The sequence below is a fragment of the Grus americana genome, chromosome 32, assembly GCF_028858705.1.
Source record: "Grus americana isolate bGruAme1 chromosome 32, bGruAme1.mat, whole genome shotgun sequence".
NCBI classification, from domain to species: domain Eukaryota; kingdom Metazoa; phylum Chordata; class Aves; order Gruiformes; family Gruidae; genus Grus; species Grus americana.
The window spans coordinates 1,920,602-1,944,924 of NC_072883.1; the positions used below are offsets into that span (position 1 = coordinate 1,920,602).

Here is a 24,323-nt window from a genome sequence, read left to right on the forward strand (position 1 = left end):
TGACTGGGTTGGATGGATGGGTGAATGGATGAACCAGTGGTAATATGAAAGACGGAGGGAGCATTGCATGGATGAATGTTTGTCTTCCTGACGGATGGACGTAAGGCTCAATGTTTCCATCCTGCATTGTGCTCTCTGCATTGCACGCCCAGCTCCACAAGAAGAGGAGCCACCATCGCAGCCCATCCTGGGCGAGCTCACGGCCCCTCATGTCAGCCCCGACTCCGTCCAGCTGGAGTGGAGCGTCCCCGAGGGCACCTTTGACTCCTTCACGGTGCAGTACAAGGATGCCCAAGGCCAGCCCCAGGTGTTGCCCGTGGACGGAGGTTCACGCACGGTGACGGTGCCTGGGCTGTCACCATCCCGCCGCTACAAGTTCAACCTGTACGGGGTGTGGGGTCGGAAACGCCTGGGCCCCGTCTCCACCGATGCCGTCACAGGTGAGTGGTGCTGTGGGACCATGCGTGTCCTCACTGGCCCTGGGTTTGGAGTGTGTCAGGAGCTTGGGCAGGGCCCGTTGCAGATGGTTGGCCCATGTGGGAACTGGGAAGTTCTCTTGGTGGGTGTTGATTGGGGGCTGGATGGAGGGATGGGTGCAAGCAGGGTTGAGGGCAGTAAGGGAGGGGAGAGAGGGAAGGCGAGAGGGAGGGAGGGAGGGATGGGGGTATGGGTGGTTGATGAGTGTGTGGCCCATTGGATGAGGAGATGGATGGATGGATGGATGGATGGATGGATGGATGTTTGGGTGATGGTGAGTGGTTGTTGAACCAGTAGATTGGATGGAGAGATGATTGAGCAGTTGGTTGCCTGGATAAATGGGTTTTTTGATGGAAGACGGGTGATAGGATGGTTGGGTAGGGAAAAGGAATCAAGGACCGATGGATGAAATGGCTTACGGTAAAATGGTTGATCAGCTGGATGGAAGCATAGAACAGAATCATAGAATCATTAAGGTTGGAAAAGGCCTCTTAGATCATCATGTCCAACTCTCAACCCAACATCACCATGCCTACTAAACCACGTCCCAAAGTGCCACTTCTAAACATTTGTTGAACACCTCCAGGGTTAGTGACTCCACAACATCTCTGGGCAGCCTGTTCCAATGCCTGACCACTCTTTCGGTGAAGAACCTAATATCCAATCTAAACCTCCCCTGGTGCAACATGAGGCCATTTCCTCTCGTCCTGTCACTAGTTACTTGGGAGAAGAGACCAACACCCACCTCACTATGCCCTCCTTTGAGGCAGCTGTAGAGAGCGATCAGGTCTCCCCGCAGCCTCCTCTTCTCCAGGCTAAACAACCCCAGTTCCCTCAGCCACTCCTCACAGGAGTTGTGCTCCAGACCCTTCACCAGCTTCGTTGCCCTTCTCTGGACTCGCTCCAGCACCTCAGTGTCCTTCTTGGAGTGAGGGGCCCCAAACTGAACACAGTAGTGGAGGCGCGGCCTCGCCACAGCAGAGTGCAGGGGCACAACCACGTCCCTGCTCCTGCTGGCCACGCTATTCCTGACACAAGCCAGGATGCTGTTGGCCGCCTCGGCCACCTGGGCACACTGCTGGCTCATGTTCACCCCGTGGTCAGTCAACACCCCCAGGTCCTTTTCCACTGGGCAGCTTGGCAGCCACTCTGCTCCAAGCCTGTAGCACTGCCAGGGGGTTGTTGTGACCGAAGTGGAGGATCCCGGCACTTGGCCTTCGTAAACCTCATCCAGTTGGCCTCGGCCCATTGATCCAGCCTGTCCAAAGATGGTAGACAGGTGGTGGTAAAATGTTTCTTTGGGTGATTTGGCCAACGATTGGATGATTGAATGGAAGAACAGATGGCCAGATGGTGAGTAGAAGGGTGCAGATGTGCCCGCCTGGAAGGTTGATGGGCAGGAGAGTGTTAAGAATGTGTGGAAGAGCAGGTGGGCGGATGCTCAGGTGAACTCATAGTTGTAGGGATGATTAGTTGAGTGGATGGACAGATGATTCTTCCCTGCATTGTGCCCTCTCTGTTACAGCTGCGTCCGAGCCAGAGGAGGAGCCACCATCGCAGCCCATCCTGGGCGAGCTCACGGCCTCCCACGTCAGCCCCGACTCCGTCCAGCTGGAGTGGAGCGTCCCCGAGGGCACCTTTGACTCCTTCACGGTGCAGTACAGGGATGCCCAAGGCCAGCCCCAGGTGTTGCCCGTGGACGGTGGTTCACGCACGGTGACGGTGCCTGGGCTGTCACCATCCCGCCGCTACAAGTTCAACCTGTACGGGGTGTGGGGTCGGAAACGCCTGGGCCCCGTCTCCACCGATGCCGTCACAGGTGAGGGCTTCTGTGAGCCTCTTCTATGTCTCCTTTTGAACGGGGTTTTATATGGGTCAGGGTCTCTCCTGGGTATTTTATGCCTTCTGGGATGTGGGAACATCTCTTTGGTGCTGACTGGGTTGGATGGATGGGTGAATGGATGAACCAGTGGTAATATGAAAGACGGAGGGAGCATTGCATGGATGAATGTTTGTCTTCCTGACGGATGGACGTAAGGCTCAATGTTTCCATCCTGCATTGTGCTCTCTGCATTGCACGCCCAGCTCCACAAGAAGAGGAGCCACCATCGCAGCCCATCCTGGGCGAGCTCACGGCCCCTCATGTCAGCCCCGACTCCGTCCAGCTGGAGTGGAGCGTCCCCGAGGGCACCTTTGACTCCTTCACGGTGCAGTACAAGGATGCCCAAGGCCAGCCCCAGGTGTTGCCCGTGGACGGAGGTTCACGCACGGTGACGGTGCCTGGGCTGTCACCATCCCGCCGCTACAAGTTCAACCTGTACGGGGTGTGGGGTCGGAAACGCCTGGGCCCCGTCTCCACCGATGCCGTCACAGGTGAGTGGTGCTGTGGGACCATGCGTGTCCTCGCTGGCCCTGGGTTTGGAGTGTGTCAGGAGCTTGGGCAGGGCCCGTTGCAGATGGTTGGCCCATGTGGGAACTGGGAAGTTCTCTTGGTGGGTGTTGATTGGGGGCTGGATGGAGGGATGGGTGCAAGCAGGGTTGAGGGCAGTAAGGGAGGGGAGAGAGGGAAGGCGAGAGGGAGGGAGGGAGGGAGGGATGGGGGTATGGGTGGTTGATGAGTGTGTGGCCCATTGGATGAGGAGATGGATGGATGGATGGATGGATGGATGTTTGGGTGATGGTGAGTGGTTGTTGAACCAGTAGATTGGATGGAGAGATGATTGAGCAGTTGGTTGCCTGGATAAATGGGTTTTTTGATGGAAGACGGGTGATAGGATGGTTGGGTAGGGAAAAGGAATCAAGGACCGATGGATGAAATGGCTTACGGTAAAATGGTTGATCAGCTGGATGGAAGCATAGAACAGAATCATAGAATCATTAAGGTTGGAAAAGGCCTCTTAGATCATCATGTCCAACTCTCAACCCAACATCACCATGCCTACTAAACCACGTCCCAAAGTGCCACTTCTAAACATTTGTTGAACACCTCCAGGGTTAGTGACTCCACAACATCTCTGGGCAGCCTGTTCCAATGCCTGACCACTCTTTCGGTGAAGAACCTAATATCCAATCTAAACCTCCCCTGGTGCAACATGAGGCCATTTCCTCTCGTCCTGTCACTAGTTACTTGGGAGAAGAGACCAACACCCACCTCACTATGCCCTCCTTTGAGGCAGCTGTAGAGAGCGATCAGGTCTCCCCGCAGCCTCCTCTTCTCCAGGCTAAACAACCCCAGTTCCCTCAGCCACTCCTCACAGGAGTTGTGCTCCAGACCCTTCACCAGCTTCGTTGCCCTTCTCTGGACTCGCTCCAGCACCTCAGTGTCCTTCTTGGAGTGAGGGGCCCCAAACTGAACACAGTAGTGGAGGCGCGGCCTCGCCACAGCAGAGTGCAGGGGCACAACCACGTCCCTGCTCCTGCTGGCCACGCTATTCCTGACACAAGCCAGGATGCTGTTGGCCGCCTCGGCCACCTGGGCACACTGCTGGCTCATGTTCACCCCGTGGTCAGTCAACACCCCCAGGTCCTTTTCCACTGGGCAGCTTGGCAGCCACTCTGCTCCAAGCCTGTAGCACTGCCAGGGGGTTGTTGTGACCGAAGTGGAGGATCCCGGCACTTGGCCTTCGTAAACCTCATCCAGTTGGCCTCGGCCCATTGATCCAGCCTGTCCAAAGATGGTAGACAGGTGGTGGTAAAATGTTTCTTTGGGTGATTTGGCCAACGATTGGATGATTGAATGGAAGAACAGATGGCCAGATGGTGAGTAGAAGGGTGCAGATGTGCCCGCCTGGAAGGTTGATGGGCAGGAGAGTGTTAAGAATGTGTGGAAGAGCAGGTGGGCGGATGCTCAGGTGAACTCATAGTTGTAGGGATGATTAGTTGAGTGGATGGACAGATGATTCTTCCCTGCATTGTGCCCTCTCTGTTACAGCTGCGTCCGAGCCAGAGGAGGAGCCACCATCGCAGCCCATCCTGGGCGAGCTCACGGCCTCCCACGTCAGCCCCGACTCCGTCCAGCTGGAGTGGAGCGTCCCCGAGGGCACCTTTGACTCCTTCACGGTGCAGTACAGGGATGCCCAAGGCCAGCCCCAGGTGTTGCCCGTGGACGGTGGTTCACGCACGGTGACGGTGCCTGGGCTGTCACCATCCCGCCGCTACAAGTTCAACCTGTACGGGGTGTGGGGTCGGAAACGCCTGGGCCCCGTCTCCACCGATGCCGTCACAGGTGAGTGGTGCTGTGGGACCATGCGTGTCCTCGCTGGCCCTGGGTTTGGAGTGTGTCAGGAGCTTGGGCAGGGCCCGTTGCAGATGGTTGGCCCATGTGGGAACTGGGAAGTTCTCTTGGTGGGTGTTGATTGGGGGCTGGATGGAGGGATGGGTGCAAGCAGGGTTGAGGGCAGTAAGGGAGGGGAGAGAGGGAAGGCGAGAGGGAGGGAGGGAGGGAGGGATGGGGGTATGGGTGGTTGATGAGTGTGTGGCCCATTGGATGAGGAGATGGATGGATGGATGGATGGATGGATGTTTGGGTGATGGTGAGTGGTTGTTGAACCAGTAGATTGGATGGAGAGATGATTGAGCAGTTGGTTGCCTGGATAAATGGGTTTTTTGATGGAAGACGGGTGATAGGATGGTTGGGTAGGGAAAAGGAATCAAGGACCGATGGATGAAATGGCTTACGGTAAAATGGTTGATCAGCTGGATGGAAGCATAGAACAGAATCATAGAATCATTAAGGTTGGAAAAGGCCTCTTAGATCATCATGTCCAACTCTCAACCCAACATCACCATGCCTACTAAACCACGTCCCAAAGTGCCACTTCTAAACATTTGTTGAACACCTCCAGGGTTAGTGACTCCACAACATCTCTGGGCAGCCTGTTCCAATGCCTGACCACTCTTTCGGTGAAGAACCTAATATCCAATCTAAACCTCCCCTGGTGCAACATGAGGCCATTTCCTCTCGTCCTGTCACTAGTTACTTGGGAGAAGAGACCAACACCCACCTCACTATGCCCTCCTTTGAGGCAGCTGTAGAGAGCGATCAGGTCTCCCCGCAGCCTCCTCTTCTCCAGGCTAAACAACCCCAGTTCCCTCAGCCACTCCTCACAGGAGTTGTGCTCCAGACCCTTCACCAGCTTCGTTGCCCTTCTCTGGACTCGCTCCAGCACCTCAGTGTCCTTCTTGGAGTGAGGGGCCCCAAACTGAACACAGTAGTGGAGGCGCGGCCTCGCCACAGCAGAGTGCAGGGGCACAACCACGTCCCTGCTCCTGCTGGCCACGCTATTCCTGACACAAGCCAGGATGCTGTTGGCCGCCTCGGCCACCTGGGCACACTGCTGGCTCATGTTCACCCCGTGGTCAGTCAACACCCCCAGGTCCTTTTCCACTGGGCAGCTTGGCAGCCACTCTGCTCCAAGCCTGTAGCACTGCCAGGGGGTTGTTGTGACCGAAGTGGAGGATCCCGGCACTTGGCCTTCGTAAACCTCATCCAGTTGGCCTCGGCCCATTGATCCAGCCTGTCCAAAGATGGTAGACAGGTGGTGGTAAAATGTTTCTTTGGGTGATTTGGCCAACGATTGGATGATTGAATGGAAGAACAGATGGCCAGATGGTGAGTAGAAGGGTGCAGATGTGCCCGCCTGGAAGGTTGATGGGCAGGAGAGTGTTAAGAATGTGTGGAAGAGCAGGTGGGCGGATGCTCAGGTGAACTCATAGTTGTAGGGATGATTAGTTGAGTGGATGGACAGATGATTCTTCCCTGCATTGTGCCCTCTCTGTTACAGCTGCGTCCGAGCCAGAGGAGGAGCCACCATCGCAGCCCATCCTGGGCGAGCTCACGGCCTCCCACGTCAGCCCCGACTCCGTCCAGCTGGAGTGGAGCGTCCCCGAGGGCACCTTTGACTCCTTCACGGTGCAGTACAAGGATGCCCAAGGCCAGCCCCAGGTGTTGCCCGTGGACGGAGGTTCACGCACGGTGACGGTGCCTGGGCTGTCACCATCCCGCCGCTACAAGTTCAACCTGTACGGGGTGTGGGGTCGGAAACGCCTGGGCCCCGTCTCCACCGATGCCGTCACAGGTGAGTGGTGCTGTGGGACCATGTGTGTCCTCGCTGGCCCTGGGTTTGGAGTGTGTCAGGAGCTTGGGCAGGGCCCGTTGCAGATGGTTGGCCCATGTGGGAACTGGGAAGTTCTCTTGGTGGGTGTTGATTGGGGGCTGGATGGAGGGATGGGTGCAAGCAGGGTTGAGGGCAGTAAGGGAGGGGAGAGAGGGAAGGCGAGAGGGAGGGAGGGAGGGAGGGATGGGGGTATGGGTGGTTGATGAGTGTGTGGCCCATTGGATGAGGAGATGGATGGATGGATGGATGGATGGATGGGTGTTTGGGTGATGGTGAGTGGTTGTTGAACCAGTAGATTGGATGGAGAGATGATTGAGCAGTTGGTTGCCTGGATAAATGGGTTTTTTGATGGAAGACGGGTGATAGGATGGTTGGGTAGGGAAAAGGAATCAAGGACCGATGGATGAAATGGCTTACGGTAAAATGGTTGATCAGCTGGATGGAAGCATAGAACAGAATCATAGAATCATTAAGGTTGGAAAAGGCCTCTTAGATCATCATGTCCAACTCTCAACCCAACATCACCATGCCTACTAAACCACGTCCCAAAGTGCCACTTCTAAACATTTGTTGAACACCTCCAGGGTTAGTGACTCCACAACATCTCTGGGCAGCCTGTTCCAATGCCTGACCACTCTTTCGGTGAAGAACCTAATATCCAATCTAAACCTCCCCTGATGCAACATGAGGCCATTTCCTCTCGTCCTGTCACTAGTTACTTGGGAGAAGAGACCAACACCCACCTCACTATGCCCTCCTTTGAGGCAGCTGTAGAGAGCGATCAGGTCTCCCCGCAGCCTCCTCTTCTCCAGGCTAAACAACCCCAGTTCCCTCAGCCACTCCTCACAGGAGTTGTGCTCCAGACCCTTCACCAGCTTCGTTGCCCTTCTCTGGACTCGCTCCAGCACCTCAGTGTCCTTCTTGGAGTGAGGGGCCCCAAACTGAACACAGTAGTGGAGGCGCGGCCTCGCCACAGCAGAGTGCAGGGGCACAACCACGTCCCTGCTCCTGCTGGCCACGCTATTCCTGACACAAGCCAGGATGCTGTTGGCCGCCTCGGCCACCTGGGCACACTGCTGGCTCATGTTCACCCCGTGGTCAGTCAACACCCCCAGGTCCTTTTCCACTGGGCAGCTTGGCAGCCACTCTGCTCCAAGCCTGTAGCACTGCCAGGGGGTTGTTGTGACCGAAGTGGAGGATCCCGGCACTTGGCCTTCGTAAACCTCATCCAGTTGGCCTCGGCCCATTGATCCAGCCTGTCCAAAGATGGTAGACAGGTGGTGGTAAAATGTTTCTTTGGGTGATTTGGCCAACGATTGGATGATTGAATGGAAGAACAGATGGCCAGATGGTGAGTAGAAGGGTGCAGATGTGCCCGCCTGGAAGGTTGATGGGCAGGAGAGTGTTAAGAATGTGTGGAAGAGCAGGTGGGCGGATGCTCAGGTGAACTCATAGTTGTAGGGATGATTAGTTGAGTGGATGGACAGATGATTCTTCCCTGCATTGTGCCCTCTCTGTTACAGCTGCGTCCGAGCCAGAGGAGGAGCCACCATCGCAGCCCATCCTGGGCGAGCTCACGGCCTCCCACGTCAGCCCCGACTCCGTCCAGCTGGAGTGGAGCGTCCCCGAGGGCACCTTTGACTCCTTCACGGTGCAGTACAGGGATGCCCAAGGCCAGCCCCAGGTGTTGCCCGTGGACGGTGGTTCACGCACGGTGACGGTGCCTGGGCTGTCACCATCCCGCCGCTACAAGTTCAACCTGTACGGGGTGTGGGGTCGGAAACGCCTGGGCCCCGTCTCCACCGATGCCGTCACAGGTGAGGGCTTCTGTGAGCCTCTTCTATGTCTCCTTTTGAACGGGGTTTTATATGGGTCAGGGTCTCTCCTGGGTATTTTATGCCTTCTGGGATGTGGGAACATCTCTTTGGTGCTGACTGGGTTGGATGGATGGGTGAATGGATGAACCAGTGGTAATATGAAAGACGGAGGGAGCATTGCATGGATGAATGTTTGTCTTCCTGACGGATGGACGTAAGGCTCAATGTTTCCATCCTGCATTGTGCTCTCTGCATTGCACGCCCAGCTCCACAAGAAGAGGAGCCACCATCGCAGCCCATCCTGGGCGAGCTCACGGCCCCTCATGTCAGCCCCGACTCCGTCCAGCTGGAGTGGAGCGTCCCCGAGGGCACCTTTGACTCCTTCACGGTGCAGTACAAGGATGCCCAAGGCCAGCCCCAGGTGTTGCCCGTGGACGGAGGTTCACGCACGGTGACGGTGCCTGGGCTGTCACCATCCCGCCGCTACAAGTTCAACCTGTACGGGGTGTGGGGTCGGAAACGCCTGGGCCCCGTCTCCACCGATGCCGTCACAGGTGAGTGGTGCTGTGGGACCATGTGTGTCCTCGCTGGCCCTGGGTTTGGAGTGTGTCAGGAGCTTGGGCAGGGCCCGTTGCAGATGGTTGGCCCATGTGGGAACTGGGAAGTTCTCTTGGTGGGTGTTGATTGGGGGCTGGATGGAGGGATGGGTGCAAGCAGGGTTGAGGGCAGTAAGGGAGGGGAGAGAGGGAAGGCGAGAGGGAGGGAGGGAGGGAGGGATGGGGGTATGGGTGGTTGATGAGTGTGTGGCCCATTGGATGAGGAGATGGATGGATGGATGGATGGATGGGTGTTTGGGTGATGGTGAGTGGTTGTTGAACCAGTAGATTGGATGGAGAGATGATTGAGCAGTTGGTTGCCTGGATAAATGGGTTTTTTGATGGAAGACGGGTGATAGGATGGTTGGGTAGGGAAAAGGAATCAAGGACCGATGGATGAAATGGCTTACGGTAAAATGGTTGATCAGCTGGATGGAAGCATAGAACAGAATCATAGAATCATTAAGGTTGGAAAAGGCCTCTTAGATCATCATGTCCAACTCTCAACCCAACATCACCATGCCTACTAAACCACGTCCCAAAGTGCCACTTCTAAACATTTGTTGAACACCTCCAGGGTTAGTGACTCCACAACATCTCTGGGCAGCCTGTTCCAATGCCTGACCACTCTTTCGGTGAAGAACCTAATATCCAATCTAAACCTCCCCTGATGCAACATGAGGCCATTTCCTCTCGTCCTGTCACTAGTTACTTGGGAGAAGAGACCAACACCCACCTCACTATGCCCTCCTTTGAGGCAGCTGTAGAGAGCGATCAGGTCTCCCCGCAGCCTCCTCTTCTCCAGGCTAAACAACCCCAGTTCCCTCAGCCACTCCTCACAGGAGTTGTGCTCCAGACCCTTCACCAGCTTCGTTGCCCTTCTCTGGACTCGCTCCAGCACCTCAGTGTCCTTCTTGGAGTGAGGGGCCCCAAACTGAACACAGTAGTGGAGGCGCGGCCTCGCCACAGCAGAGTGCAGGGGCACAACCACGTCCCTGCTCCTGCTGGCCACACTATTCCTGACACAAGCCAGGATGCTGTTGGCCGCCTCGGCCACCTGGGCACACTGCTGGCTCATGTTCACCCCGTGGTCAGTCAACACCCCCAGGTCCTTTTCCACTGGGCAGCTTGGCAGCCACTCTGCTCCAAGCCTGTAGCACTGCCAGGGGGTTGTTGTGACCGAAGTGGAGGATCCCGGCACTTGGCCTTCGTAAACCTCATCCAGTTGGCCTCGGCCCATTGATCCAGCCTGTCCAAAGATGGTAGACAGGTGGTGGTAAAATGTTTCTTTGGGTGATTTGGCCAACGATTGGATGATTGAATGGAAGAACAGATGGCCAGATGGTGAGTAGAAGGGTGCAGATGTGCCCGCCTGGAAGGTTGATGGGCAGGAGAGTGTTAAGAATGTGTGGAAGAGCAGGTGGGCGGATGCTCAGGTGAACTCATAGTTGTAGGGATGATTAGTTGAGTGGATGGACAGATGATTCTTCCCTGCATTGTGCCCTCTCTGTTACAGCTGCGTCCGAGCCAGAGGAGGAGCCACCATCGCAGCCCATCCTGGGCGAGCTCACGGCCTCCCACGTCAGCCCCGACTCCGTCCAGCTGGAGTGGAGCGTCCCCGAGGGCACCTTTGACTCCTTCACGGTGCAGTACAGGGATGCCCAAGGCCAGCCCCAGGTGTTGCCCGTGGACGGTGGTTCACGCACGGTGACGGTGCCTGGGCTGTCACCATCCCGCCGCTACAAGTTCAACCTGTACGGGGTGTGGGGTCGGAAACGCCTGGGCCCCGTCTCCACCGATGCCGTCACAGGTGAGGGCTTCTGTGAGCCTCTTCTATGTCTCCTTTTGAACGGGGTTTTATATGGGTCAGGGTCTCTCCTGGGTATTTTATGCCTTCTGGGATGTGGGAACATCTCTTTGGTGCTGACTGGGTTGGATGGATGGGTGAATGGATGAACCAGTGGTAATATGAAAGACGGAGGGAGCATTGCATGGATGAATGTTTGTCTTCCTGACGGATGGACGTAAGGCTCAATGTTTCCATCCTGCATTGTGCTCTCTGCATTGCACGCCCAGCTCCACAAGAAGAGGAGCCACCATCGCAGCCCATCCTGGGCGAGCTCACGGCCCCTCATGTCAGCCCCGACTCCGTCCAGCTGGAGTGGAGCGTCCCCGAGGGCACCTTTGACTCCTTCACGGTGCAGTACAAGGATGCCCAAGGCCAGCCCCAGGTGTTGCCCGTGGACGGAGGTTCACGCACGGTGACGGTGCCTGGGCTGTCACCATCCCGCCGCTACAAGTTCAACCTGTACGGGGTGTGGGGTCGGAAACGCCTGGGCCCCGTCTCCACCGATGCCGTCACAGGTGAGTGGTGCTGTGGGACCATGTGTGTCCTCGCTGGCCCTGGGTTTGGAGTGTGTCAGGAGCTTGGGCAGGGCCCGTTGCAGATGGTTGGCCCATGTGGGAACTGGGAAGTTCTCTTGGTGGGTGTTGATTGGGGGCTGGATGGAGGGATGGGTGCAAGCAGGGTTGAGGGCAGTAAGGGAGGGGAGAGAGGGAAGGCGAGAGGGAGGGAGGGAGGGAGGGATGGGGGTATGGGTGGTTGATGAGTGTGTGGCCCATTGGATGAGGAGATGGATGGATGGATGGATGGATGGGTGTTTGGGTGATGGTGAGTGGTTGTTGAACCAGTAGATTGGATGGAGAGATGATTGAGCAGTTGGTTGCCTGGATAAATGGGTTTTTTGATGGAAGACGGGTGATAGGATGGTTGGGTAGGGAAAAGGAATCAAGGACCGATGGATGAAATGGCTTACGGTAAAATGGTTGATCAGCTGGATGGAAGCATAGAACAGAATCATAGAATCATTAAGGTTGGAAAAGGCCTCTTAGATCATCATGTCCAACTCTCAACCCAACATCACCATGCCTACTAAACCACGTCCCAAAGTGCCACTTCTAAACATTTGTTGAACACCTCCAGGGTTAGTGACTCCACAACATCTCTGGGCAGCCTGTTCCAATGCCTGACCACTCTTTCGGTGAAGAACCTAATATCCAATCTAAACCTCCCCTGATGCAACATGAGGCCATTTCCTCTCGTCCTGTCACTAGTTACTTGGGAGAAGAGACCAACACCCACCTCACTATGCCCTCCTTTGAGGCAGCTGTAGAGAGCGATCAGGTCTCCCCGCAGCCTCCTCTTCTCCAGGCTAAACAACCCCAGTTCCCTCAGCCACTCCTCACAGGAGTTGTGCTCCAGACCCTTCACCAGCTTCGTTGCCCTTCTCTGGACTCGCTCCAGCACCTCAGTGTCCTTCTTGGAGTGAGGGGCCCCAAACTGAACACAGTAGTGGAGGCGCGGCCTCGCCACAGCAGAGTGCAGGGGCACAACCACGTCCCTGCTCCTGCTGGCCACACTATTCCTGACACAAGCCAGGATGCTGTTGGCCGCCTCGGCCACCTGGGCACACTGCTGGCTCATGTTCACCCCGTGGTCAGTCAACACCCCCAGGTCCTTTTCCACTGGGCAGCTTGGCAGCCACTCTGCTCCAAGCCTGTAGCACTGCCAGGGGGTTGTTGTGACCGAAGTGGAGGATCCCGGCACTTGGCCTTCGTAAACCTCATCCAGTTGGCCTCGGCCCATTGATCCAGCCTGTCCAAAGATGGTAGACAGGTGGTGGTAAAATGTTTCTTTGGGTGATTTGGCCAACGATTGGATGATTGAATGGAAGAACAGATGGCCAGATGGTGAGTAGAAGGGTGCAGATGTGCCCGCCTGGAAGGTTGATGGGCAGGAGAGTGTTAAGAATGTGTGGAAGAGCAGGTGGGCGGATGCTCAGGTGAACTCATAGTTGTAGGGATGATTAGTTGAGTGGATGGACAGATGATTCTTCCCTGCATTGTGCCCTCTCTGTTACAGCTGCGTCCGAGCCAGAGGAGGAGCCACCATCGCAGCCCATCCTGGGCGAGCTCACGGCCTCCCACGTCAGCCCCGACTCCGTCCAGCTGGAGTGGAGCGTCCCCGAGGGCACCTTTGACTCCTTCACGGTGCAGTACAGGGATGCCCAAGGCCAGCCCCAGGTGTTGCCCGTGGACGGTGGTTCACGCACGGTGACGGTGCCTGGGCTGTCACCATCCCGCCGCTACAAGTTCAACCTGTACGGGGTGTGGGGTCGGAAACGCCTGGGCCCCGTCTCCACCGATGCCGTCACAGGTGAGGGCTTCTGTGAGCCTCTTCTATGTCTCCTTTTGAACGGGGTTTTATATGGGTCAGGGTCTCTCCTGGGTATTTTATGCCTTCTGGGATGTGGGAACATCTCTTTGGTGCTGACTGGGTTGGATGGATGGGTGAATGGATGAACCAGTGGTAATATGAAAGACGGAGGGAGCATTGCATGGATGAATGTTTGTCTTCCTGACGGATGGACGTAAGGCTCAATGTTTCCATCCTGCATTGTGCTCTCTGCATTGCACGCCCAGCTCCACAAGAAGAGGAGCCACCATCGCAGCCCATCCTGGGCGAGCTCACGGCCCCTCATGTCAGCCCCGACTCCGTCCAGCTGGAGTGGAGCGTCCCCGAGGGCACCTTTGACTCCTTCACGGTGCAGTACAAGGATGCCCAAGGCCAGCCCCAGGTGTTGCCCGTGGACGGTGGTTCACGCACGGTGACGGTGCCTGGGCTGTCACCATCCCGCCGCTACAAGTTCAACCTGTACGGGGTGTGGGGTCGGAAACGCCTGGGCCCCGTCTCCACCGATGCCGTCACAGGTGAGTGGTGCTGTGGGACCATGCGTGTCCTCGCTGGCCCTGGGTTTGGAGTGTGTCAGGAGCTTGGGCAGGGCCCGTTGCAGATGGTTGGCCCATGTGGGAACTGGGAAGTTCTCTTGGTGGGTGTTGATTGGGGGCTGGATGGAGGGATGGGTGCAAGCAGGGTTGAGGGCAGTAAGGGAGGGGAGAGAGGGAAGGCGAGAGGGAGGGAGGGAGGGATGGGGGTATGGGTGGTTGATGAGTGTGTGGCCCATTGGATGAGGAGATGGATGGATGGATGGATGTTTGGGTGATGGTGAGTGGTTGTTGATCCAGTAGATTGGATGGAGAGATGATTGAGCAGTTGGTTGCCTGGATAAATGGGTTTTTTGATGGAAGACGGGTGATAGGATGGTTGGGTAGGGAAAAGGAATCAAGGACCGATGGATGAAATGGCTTACGGTAAAATGGTTGATCAGCTGGATGGAAGCATAGAACAGAATCATAGAATCATTAAGGTTGGAAAAGGCCTCTTAGATCATCATGTCCAACTCTCAACCCAACATCACCATGCCTACTAAACCACGTCCCAAAGTGCCACTTCTAAACATTTGTTGAACACCTCCAGGGTTAGTGACTCCACAACATCTCTGGGCAGCCTGTTCCAATGCCTGACCACTCTTTCGGTGAAGAACCTAATATCCAATCTAAACCTCCCCTGATGCAACATGAGGCCATTTCCTCTCGTCCTGTCACTAGTTACTTGGGAGAAGAGACCAACACCCACCTCACTATGCCCTCCTTTGAGGCAGCTGTAGAGAGCGATCAGGTCTCCCCGCAGCCTCCTCTTCTCCAGGCTAAACAACCCCAGTTCCCTCAGCCACTCCTCACAGGAGTTGTGCTCCAGACCCTTCACCAGCTTCGTTGCCCTTCTCTGGACTCGCTCCAGCACCTCAGTGTCCTTCTTGGAGTGAGGGGCCCCAAACTGAACACAGTAGTGGAGGCGCGGCCTCGCCACAGCAGAGTGCAGGGGCACAATCACCTCCCTGCTCCTGCTGGCCACACTATTCCTGATCCAAGCCAGGATGCTGTTGGCCTTCTTGGCCACCTGGGCACACTGCTGGCTCATGTTCACCCCGTGGTCAGTCAACACCCCCAGGTCCTTTTCCACTGGGCAGCTTGGCAGCCACTCTGCTCCAAGCCTGTAGCACTGCCAGGGGGTTGTTGTGACCGAAGTGGAGGATCCCGGCACTTGGCCTTCGTAAACCTCATCCAGTTGGCCTCGGCCCATTGATCCAGCCTGTCCAAAGATGGTAGACAGGTGGTGGTAAAATGTTTCTTTGGGTGATTTGGCCAACGATTGGATGATTGAATGGAAGAACAGATGGCCAGATGGTGAGTAGAAGGGTGCAGATGTGCCCGCCTGGAAGGTTGATGGGCAGGAGAGTGTTAAGAATGTGTGGAAGAGCAGGTGGGCGGATGCTCAGGTGAACTCATAGTTGTAGGGATGATTAGTTGAGTGGATGGACAGATGATTCTTCCCTGCATTGTGCCCTCTCTGTTACAGCTGCGTCCGAGCCAGAGGAGGAGCCACCATCGCAGCCCATCCTGGGCGAGCTCACGGCCTCCCACGTCAGCCCCGACTCCGTCCAGCTGGAGTGGAGCGTCCCCGAGGGCACCTTTGACTCCTTCACGGTGCAGTACAGGGATGCCCAAGGCCAGCCCCAGGTGTTGCCCGTGGACGGTGGTTCACGCACGGTGACGGTGCCTGGGCTGTCACCATCCCGCCGCTACAAGTTCAACCTGTACGGGGTGTGGGGTCGGAAACGCCTGGGCCCCGTCTCCACCGATGCCGTCACAGGTGAGGGCTTCTGTGAGCCTCTTCTATGTCTCCTTTTGAACGGGGTTTTATATGGGTCAGGGTCTCTCCTGGGTATTTTATGCCTTCTGGGATGTGGGAACATCTCTTTGGTGCTGACTGGGTTGGATGGATGGGTGAATGGATGAACCAGTGGTAATATGAAAGACGGAGGGAGCATTGCATGGATGAATGTTTGTCTTCCTGACGGATGGACGTAAGGCTCAATGTTTCCATCCTGCATTGTGCTCTCTGCATTGCACGCCCAGCTCCACAAGAAGAGGAGCCACCATCGCAGCCCATCCTGGGCGAGCTCACGGCCCCTCATGTCAGCCCCGACTCCGTCCAGCTGGAGTGGAGCGTCCCCGAGGGCACCTTTGACTCCTTCACGGTGCAGTACAAGGATGCCCAAGGCCAGCCCCAGGTGTTGCCCGTGGACGGAGGTTCACGCACGGTGACGGTGCCTGGGCTGTCACCATCCCGCCGCTACAAGTTCAACCTGTACGGGGTGTGGGGTCGGAAACGCCTGGGCCCCGTCTCCACCGATGCCGTCACAGGTGAGTGGTGCTGTGGGACCATGCGTGTCCTCGCTGGCCCTGGGTTTGGAGTGTGTCAGGAGCTTGGGCAGGGCCCGTTGCAGATGGTTGGCCCATGTGGGAACTGGGAAGTTCTCTTGGTGGGTGTTGATTGGGGGCTGGATGGAGGGATGGGTGCAAGCAGGGTTGAGGGCAGTAAGGGAGGGGAGAGAGGGAAGGCGAGAGGGAGGGAGGGAGGGATGGGGGTATGGGTGGTTGATGAGTGTGTGGCCCATTGGATGAGGAGATGGATGGATGGATGGATGGATGGATGGATGTTTGGGTGATGGTGAGTGGTTGTTGATCCAGTAGATTGGATGGAGAGATGATTGAGCAGTTGGTTGCCTGGATAAATGGGTTTTTTGATGGAAGACGGGTGATAGGATGGTTGGGTAGGGAAAAGGAATCAAGGACCGATGGATGAAATGGCTTACGGTAAAATGGTTGATCAGCTGGATGGAAGCATAGAACAGAATCATAGAATCATTAAGGTTGGAAAAGGCCTCTTAGATCATCATGTCCAACTCTCAACCCAACATCACCATGCCTACTAAACCACGTCCCAAAGTGCCACTTCTAAACATTTGTTGAACACCTCCAGGGTTAGTGACTCCACAACATCTCTGGGCAGCCTGTTCCAATGCCTGACCACTCTTTCGGTGAAGAACCTAATATCCAATCTAAACCTCCCCTGATGCAACATGAGGCCATTTCCTCTCGTCCTGTCACTAGTTACTTGGGAGAAGAGACCAACACCCACCTCACTATGCCCTCCTTTGAGGCAGCTGTAGAGAGCGATCAGGTCTCCCCGCAGCCTCCTCTTCTCCAGGCTAAACAACCCCAGTTCCCTCAGCCACTCCTCACAGGAGTTGTGCTCCAGACCCTTCACCAGCTTCGTTGCCCTTCTCTGGACTCGCTCCAGCACCTCAGTGTCCTTCTTGGAGTGAGGGGCCCAAAACTGAACACAGTAGTGGAGGCGCGGCCTCGCCACAGCAGAGTGCAGGGGCACAATCACCTCCCTGCTCCTGCTGGCCACACTATTCCTGATCCAAGCCAGGATGCTGTTGGCCTTCTTGGCCACCTGGGCACACTGCTGGCTCATGTTCACCCCGTGGTCAGTCAACACCCCCAGGTCCTTTTCCACTGGGCAGCTTGGCAGCCACTCTGCTCCAAGCCTGTAGCACTGCCAGGGGGTTGTTGTGACCGAAGTGGAGGATCCCGGCACTTGGCCTTCGTAAACCTCATCCAGTTGGCCTCGGCCCATTGATCCAGCCTGTCCAAAGATGGTAGACAGGTGGTGGTAAAATGTTTCTTTGGGTGATTTGGCCAACGATTGGATGATTGAATGGAAGAACAGATGGCCAGATGGTGAGTAGAAGGGTGCAGATGTGCCCGCCTGGAAGGTTGATGGGCAGGAGAGTGTTAAGAATGTGTGGAAGAGCAGGTGGGTGGATGCTCAGGTGAACTCATAGTTGTAGGGATGATTAGTTGAGTGGATGGACAGATGATTCTTCCCTGCATTGTGCCCTCTCTGTTACAGCTGCGTCCGAGCCAGAGGAGGAGCCACCATCGCAGCCCATCCTGGGCGAGCTCACGGCCTCCCACGTCAGCCCTGAATCCGTCCAGCTGGAGTGGAGCGTCCCCGAGGGCACCTTTGACTCCTTCACGGTGCAGTACAAGGATGCCCAAGGCCAGCCCCAGGTGTTGCCCGTGGACGGTGGTTCACGCACGGTGACGGTGCCTGGGCTGTCACCATCCCGCCGCTACAAGTTCAACCTGTACGGGGTGTGGGGTCGGAAACGCCTGGGCCCCGTCTCCACCGATGCCGTCACAGGTGAGTGGTGCTGTGGGACCATGCGTGTCCTCGCTGGCCCTGGGTTTGGAGTGTGTCAGGAGCTTGGGCAGGGCCTGTTGCAGATGGTTGGCCCATGTGGGAACTGGGAAGTTCTCTTGGTGGGTGTTGATTGGGGGTTGGATGGAGGGATGGGTGCAGGCAGGGTTGAGGGCAGTAAGGGAGGGGAGAGAGGGAAGGTCGGAGGGAAGGAGGGAGGGAGGGATGGGGTTATGGGCGGTTGGACGAGTGTGTGGCTCGTTGGGTGAGGAGATGGATGGATGGATGGATGGGTGGGTGGATGTTTGAATGTTTCTGTGATGGTGTATGATTGTTGAATAGGTTGTTTGGATGGTGAGATGATTGAGCAGATGGTTGCCAGGATTGATGGGTGTTTTGATGGAAGATGGTGATAGGATGGTTGGGTAGAGGAACCAATTCAAGGACTGACGGATGAAATAGTTGATGGAAAAATGGCTGACTGGATTGATGGAAGCATGGCTGCTTGGGGGTCGAAATGGAGGGAGAGGAGTTTGCATGGTTAGAGAGACAAAGGGATTGATGGGAGATTAAGAGAGTGATGAACACATGGATGAATGAATGGATGTTGGACATGGGTGACCAAAGAGCTGCCTTAACGAGAGTAGGTAGATGTCTGGTAAAATGTTTGTTTGGGGAATTTGGCTGATGGTTGGATGATTAGGTGGATGAATGGAGAGTGAGATGGTGAGTAGAAGGCTGCAGGTGTGGTTGGTAGGGAGGCTGATGGGTAGAAGAGTGTTAAGGCTGTGTGGACGGGCAGGTGGGTGGATGCTCAAGTGAACTGATAACTGTAAGGCTGATTAGTTGAGTGGATGGATGGATAACTGATAACATGAAAGATGGAGGGAGCATTGCATGGTTGAACGTTTGTTTTCCTGATGGATGGAGGTATGGCTCAATGTTTATGTCCTGCTTTGTGCGCTCTCCATTGCACACCCAGCTCCACAAGAAGAGGAACCACCATCGCAGCCCATCCTGGGCGAGCTCACAGCCTCCCATGTCAGCCCCGACTCCGTCCAGCTGGAGTGGAGCATCCCCAAGGGCACCTTTGACTCCTTCATGGTGCAGTACAGGGATGCCCAAGGCCAGCCTGAGTCACTGCTCGTGGATGGTAGTTCTCGCACGGTGACGGTGCCTGGGCTGTCACCATCCCACCGTTATAATTTCTACTTGTACGGGGTTTTGGGGCAGAAACGTCTGGGCCCCATCTCCCTTGACACCATCACAGGTGAGGGCATGTGCTGGATCTATCCATGTCCCCTGTGGGCACTGGGTTTGGAGTGCGGCAGGAGTTGGGGCAGGGCCTGTGCTGGTCCCTTGGGCCTGGTGGGGACTGGGAACATCTCTTGGGCACTGAGTGGGGGCTGGATGGAGGTATGGGAGCATGAAAGGTTGGAGGGATGGAGGGATATGTTGATGGAAGATTGTTTGTTGGAAGGATGGATGGATGGATGGATGGATGGATGGTTGCTTGATTGGATGGTTTGGTGGATGGATGGACAGACGGACAGGCGGATGGATGGGAACATGCAAGTTTGAAGGAATTGGCAGATATTGATGGATGGATGGTTCAGTGCTTGGATGAATGGATATGTGGTTGGATGGAGGAAGGGATGGATGGACAGATGGACAGGCGGACACATGATTGGATGGAGGGATGGATGAGTGGAGGGATTGTGGCATGGATAGATGAATGGATGGTTAAATGGATGGATGAAGGTGCATGGAGGATGGATGGACAGATGGCTGGAGGAGTATTTTTTTGGTTGTTCAACAGATGGATGGGTGGATCAGTTGATGAGTATGCCCTGCATTGTGTCCTCTCCGTTGCAGCCCCAGCTCTACAAAAGGAGAAACCACCAGCCCAGCCTCGCCTGGGCGAGCTCACGGCCCCTCATGTCAGCCCCGACTCCGTCCAGCTGGAGTGGAGCGTCCCCGAGGGCACCTTTGACTCCTTCACGGTGCAGTACAAGGATGCCCAAGGCCAGCCCCAGGTGTTGCCCGTGGACGGTGGTTCACGCACGGTGACGGTGCCTGGGCTGTCACCATCCCGCCGCTACAAGTTCAACCTGTACGGGGTGTGGGGTCAGAAACGCCTGGGCCCCGTCTCCACCGATGCTGTCACAGGTGAGGACATCTGTGGAGCATTTCTGCATCTCCTTTGGGCGCTGTTTTTGGGGTGGTGACAGGAGCTGGGGCAGGGCCCATCCTTGTATCTTGGGTCTTGCGGGAACATCTCTTGGGTGCTAGAAGTGCGTGGATGATGGGATGGGTGTGTGCAAGGTTGGAGGGTTGGGTGGATGGATGGATGTTTAGTTGGTTGGTGCAATGGGTGAATCGACTGAAGGTTGGTTGAACAGATGCATGGACAATGAAGGGTTGGATGGGTGATTGGATGGATGGGAAGGACGATTGGGTAGACTGATGTAGTCATGGGCAGAGGAATGTGTGGGCCAATGGAAGGGCACACGGCTCTGGAGACGGTGGGGAGGGATGAGGGATGGGTGAGTGAAAAGATGGACATATGGTGACTGGGTGGGTGGGGGGATGGATGGATGGATGGATGGATGTGTTATGGGTGGTGGGATGGTTGGAAAGATGGGTCGGTGGTTTTATGGATGGAGGGATGGTTGGCTGATTGGACAGTTGGATGTTCTGATGATTGGATGGTTGAATGGTTGGACTTTTGGATGGGTGGTTTGGTGGGTGGGTGGGTGGTTGATGGATGGACGGTTGGACAGCGGGATGGGCGGTTGATGGTTGGACGGTTGCTGACTGGATGCCTGGATGGTTGAAGAGATGGTGTCTTGGAGTCCTGGGTGGGGTGTCCCTGGTGCGGGTCCAACCTAGGAGAGTCCCCTGGGGGCTCTGGGTGGGGAACCCTGGGGTGCTACGGGGGGGTCTGGTGATGGGGGGTCCATGGGGGTTTCTTTGGGGTTGGGGGGGCTGTGGTGGTAAGATGGGGGTGTGGGGGTTGTCTCTGTCCACAGGGAAGCAATTTGGGGGTGAGTCTCGGGGGCTGGGGGTGGGGTGGGCATGTCAGTGACCTCCCCCCGCCCCGCGCAGGCGCCCCGGGGACCCTCTGGGTGGGGACCGTGTGGCCCCGCAGCGCCTGGCTGCACTGGGCACCCCCCCACACCCCCCCTGATGGCTACGACCTCATCTATGGCCCCCCCGGAGGACCCCAGCAGGTAACAACCCCCCCCGCCCCAAACACCCTGAAACCCCCGAATCCCCCTGGGGCACCCCGTAACCCCCCTGGGGACCCCAATATTCCTTGTGGGACCCCAGTACCTCCCCACAGGCCCCAATAATCCCTTGGAGACCCCACTCCCCCCCCCAGGAGACCCCAACTTCCCTTGTAGGACCCCTACTTTCCTTCTGGGACCCCAATAGCCCCCAGGGACCCCAATACCTCCCAGGTGCACCCCAATATGGGACCCCCAATACTCCTTTAGGGCACCCCTGTGCCCTCTCTGAGACCTAAATAACCCCCTGGGGACCCCAATAACTCCTTGTGGGACCCCAATAACCCCTTGGGGACCCCAATATTCCTTGCAGGACCCCAATATCCCCCTGTGCACCCCAATATCCCTTGTGGGACCCCCAATCCCCCCTTGGGACATGCCAAAACCCCCCCCGTGCCCCCCCCCCAGACGCTGCGGCTGCCCCCCGAGGTGACATCCCATCAGCTGTGGGGCCTGGAGCCGGCGGGGCGCTATGGGGTGCAGCTGTGGGGGCGGGGAGGGGACACCCCCCACCCCCCCCTGGAAGTGACCTTTGACACCCGTGAGACTGGGTCCATGGTGGGGGGAGGGGGCACCCGGACACCTGGGTCCTTGGGTGGGGGGCGCTGAGTCCTTGGGTGGGGGGCGCTGGGTTCTGGCGTGGGGGGCGCTGGGTTCTGGCGTGGGGGGTGCTGGGTCCTTGGGTGGGGGGCGCTGGGTTCTGGGGTGGGGGGTGCTGGGTTCTTGAGTGGGGGGTGCTGAGTCCTTGGGTGGGGGGTGCTGGGTTCTTGAGTGGGGGGTGCTGAGTCCTTGGGTGGGGGGTGCTGGGTTCTGGGGTGGGGGGCGCTGAGTCCTTGGGTGGGGGGCACTGGGTCCTTGGGTGGGGGCACACCTGGATGCCCAGGTCCCCACCTCCCCGTTGCACACCCCCCCCCCCAGCTCCTCTCCCCCACCCGCACCCCCGGGACTGCGCCGAGGAGCAGCTGAACGGGCCGGGGCCTTCGCGCGAGACCCTCATCTTCCTCGGGGGAGACCCCGGGACCCCCCTGCGCGTCTTCTGCGACATGGAGACCGACGGTGGCGGCTGGCTGGTGGGGCGACTGGGCAGAACTGGGAGGCGCTGGGAGGGGCTGGGGGGCTTCTGGGGGGGGGGTTATGGGGGGAAATGGGGGTCTTGGGTGGCATTGGGGGGGTCTTGAGGGGAGCAGGAGGACTGGGGGGGCACTGGGAGAGACTGGGGGGCTTCTGGGGGGGTTATTGGGGGATATGGGGGGGTTATGGGGAGAAATGGGGGTGTTAGAGGGCACTGGGGGGCACTGGGGGGGTCTGGGGGGAAAGGGGGTCAGTGGGGGGGGTCTTGGAGGGGACACTGGGGGGGGGGGGGGTCTGGGAGGTTCCATGGGGGGATAATGGGGGGTCCTGGGGGGCAATGGGGGTCACTATGGGGCATTAGGGGGTCTGGGGGGTCTCGATGGGGATCAGTGAGGGGTGTTGGTGCCCCCCCGCCCCGACCCTCCCGACACCCCCCCCAAGGTGTTCCAGCGCCGCCAGGATGGGGGCACCGATTTCTGGCGGGGGTGGGACGCCTATGCCCACGGCTTCGGCAACGTCACCGGGGAGTTCTGGCTGGGTGAGGACCCCCACGTCCGGTGGGGGGGGGACCCCGGCATCTGGGGGGGACCTCTGTGTCTGGGGGGGGACCCAGGGGTCCGGGGGGGGGGAACGACCCAGGGGTCTGGCTGGGTGACCGGGGGGGACCTAGGGGTCCGGGGAGACTTAGGGGGACCCAGGGGTCCAGCTGGGTGACTGGGGGGGACCCAGGCATCTGGGGGGGGGGGGGGGACCGGAGGGGGTGGCCCAGGCATCCAGGGGGGGCCCAGACATCCAACTGGGTGACCAGGGGGGCACCCAGGGGGGCCCCAGGGACCCAGGTGTCCAAGGGGGGGACACCCAAGGGTCTGGCTGGGTGACTAAGGGGGTACCCAGGCATCTGGGGGGACTTAGGGGGACCCAGGGGTCCAGCTGGGTGACTTAGGGAGACCCAGGTGTCTAGGGAGACTTTTAGGGGGATCCAAGTGTCTGGGGGGGACACCCAGGGGTCCGGCTGGGGGACTGGGGGGATCCAAGCATCTGGGGGGGGACCCGGGGGGGGGGGGCGGGTCCCAGGCATCCGGGAGGGACCCAGGGGTCCAGCAGGGTGACCCAGGGAGGGATCCAGGCATCTGGGGGGGATCCAGGTGTCCGGGGGGGACCTCTGTGTTTGGGGGAGGAGGGGGCCCCAAGCATCTGGGAGGACTTAGGGGGATCCAGGTGTCTGGGGGGACCTGGGGGTCCCAGTGAGTGACCGAGGGGGGACCCAGTGAGTGACCCAGGCATCTGGGGGGACTTAGGGGGACCCAGGGGTCCAGCTCGGTGACCAAAGGGGGGACCCGGGCATCCAGGTGGGCCCCGGGGGGGGGCGGACCCAGGTGTCTCAGGGGGGACCCGGGGGGGGACCCTGGCACCCGGGGGGGGGCGGTACCCCAGCACCCGAGCGGTGGCCAGACGTGGTCGCGGGGGCGCAGGGAACGAGGCGCTGCACGCGTTGACGGCGGGGACCCCGACGGAGCTGCGGGTGGATCTCCGCACGCCGCAGGACGCCGCCTTCGCCCGCTACCGTGACTTCGCCGTGGCCAGCCCTGAGGACCATTACCGCCTCCGCCTCGGCGCCTACAGTGGCACCGCCGGTACCGGGGGGGGGTCCTGGAGGGGTCCTGAGGCGATCATGGGGGGTCCCGAGATGATCTTGGGGGTCCTGAGGAGATCTTGAGGGTCCCTTGACCCATGAATGGGGTCCCTGGGGGATCTTGGGGATGTCCTAAGGGGTGTTGGGGGTGGTGAAGGGGCTCGCAGGGGGGTCTTGGGGGATCCTGGGGGGTCTGGAGGGGTCTTGGAGGGGTCCCTTGGCCCACAAAGAGGGTCCTAGGGGGGAATAGTGGGGATCTCTTGGCCCATGGTGGGGGCTGTGGGGGGTCTTGGGGTCCTGATCAGTCTTG

General features: G+C 58.0%; 1 protein-coding gene across 1 annotated transcript in view; it reads left to right on the forward strand.

Moving 5' to 3' along the window:
* Positions 1–24,323, forward strand: part of LOC129198269 (tenascin-X-like) — a 74,324-nt gene that overhangs the window by 47,673 nt on the left and 2,328 nt on the right. Inside the window, exons 40-60 of the mRNA XM_054807420.1 lie at positions 153–440; positions 2,003–2,296; positions 2,563–2,850; positions 4,409–4,702; positions 6,261–6,554; positions 8,117–8,410; positions 8,677–8,964; positions 10,523–10,816; positions 11,083–11,370; positions 12,929–13,222; positions 13,489–13,776; positions 15,323–15,616; positions 15,883–16,170; positions 17,693–18,022; positions 19,002–19,289; positions 19,895–20,188; positions 21,128–21,252; positions 21,718–21,850; positions 22,228–22,379; positions 22,822–22,918; positions 23,853–24,014. Of these exons, the coding sequence (XP_054663395.1) occupies positions 153–440; positions 2,003–2,296; positions 2,563–2,850; positions 4,409–4,702; positions 6,261–6,554; positions 8,117–8,410; positions 8,677–8,964; positions 10,523–10,816; positions 11,083–11,370; positions 12,929–13,222; positions 13,489–13,776; positions 15,323–15,616; positions 15,883–16,170; positions 17,693–18,022; positions 19,002–19,289; positions 19,895–20,188; positions 21,128–21,252; positions 21,718–21,850; positions 22,228–22,379; positions 22,822–22,918; positions 23,853–24,014 (5,367 nt within the window). The remainder of the gene's footprint in view (positions 1–152; positions 441–2,002; positions 2,297–2,562; positions 2,851–4,408; positions 4,703–6,260; positions 6,555–8,116; positions 8,411–8,676; positions 8,965–10,522; positions 10,817–11,082; positions 11,371–12,928; positions 13,223–13,488; positions 13,777–15,322; positions 15,617–15,882; positions 16,171–17,692; positions 18,023–19,001; positions 19,290–19,894; positions 20,189–21,127; positions 21,253–21,717; positions 21,851–22,227; positions 22,380–22,821; positions 22,919–23,852; positions 24,015–24,323) is intronic.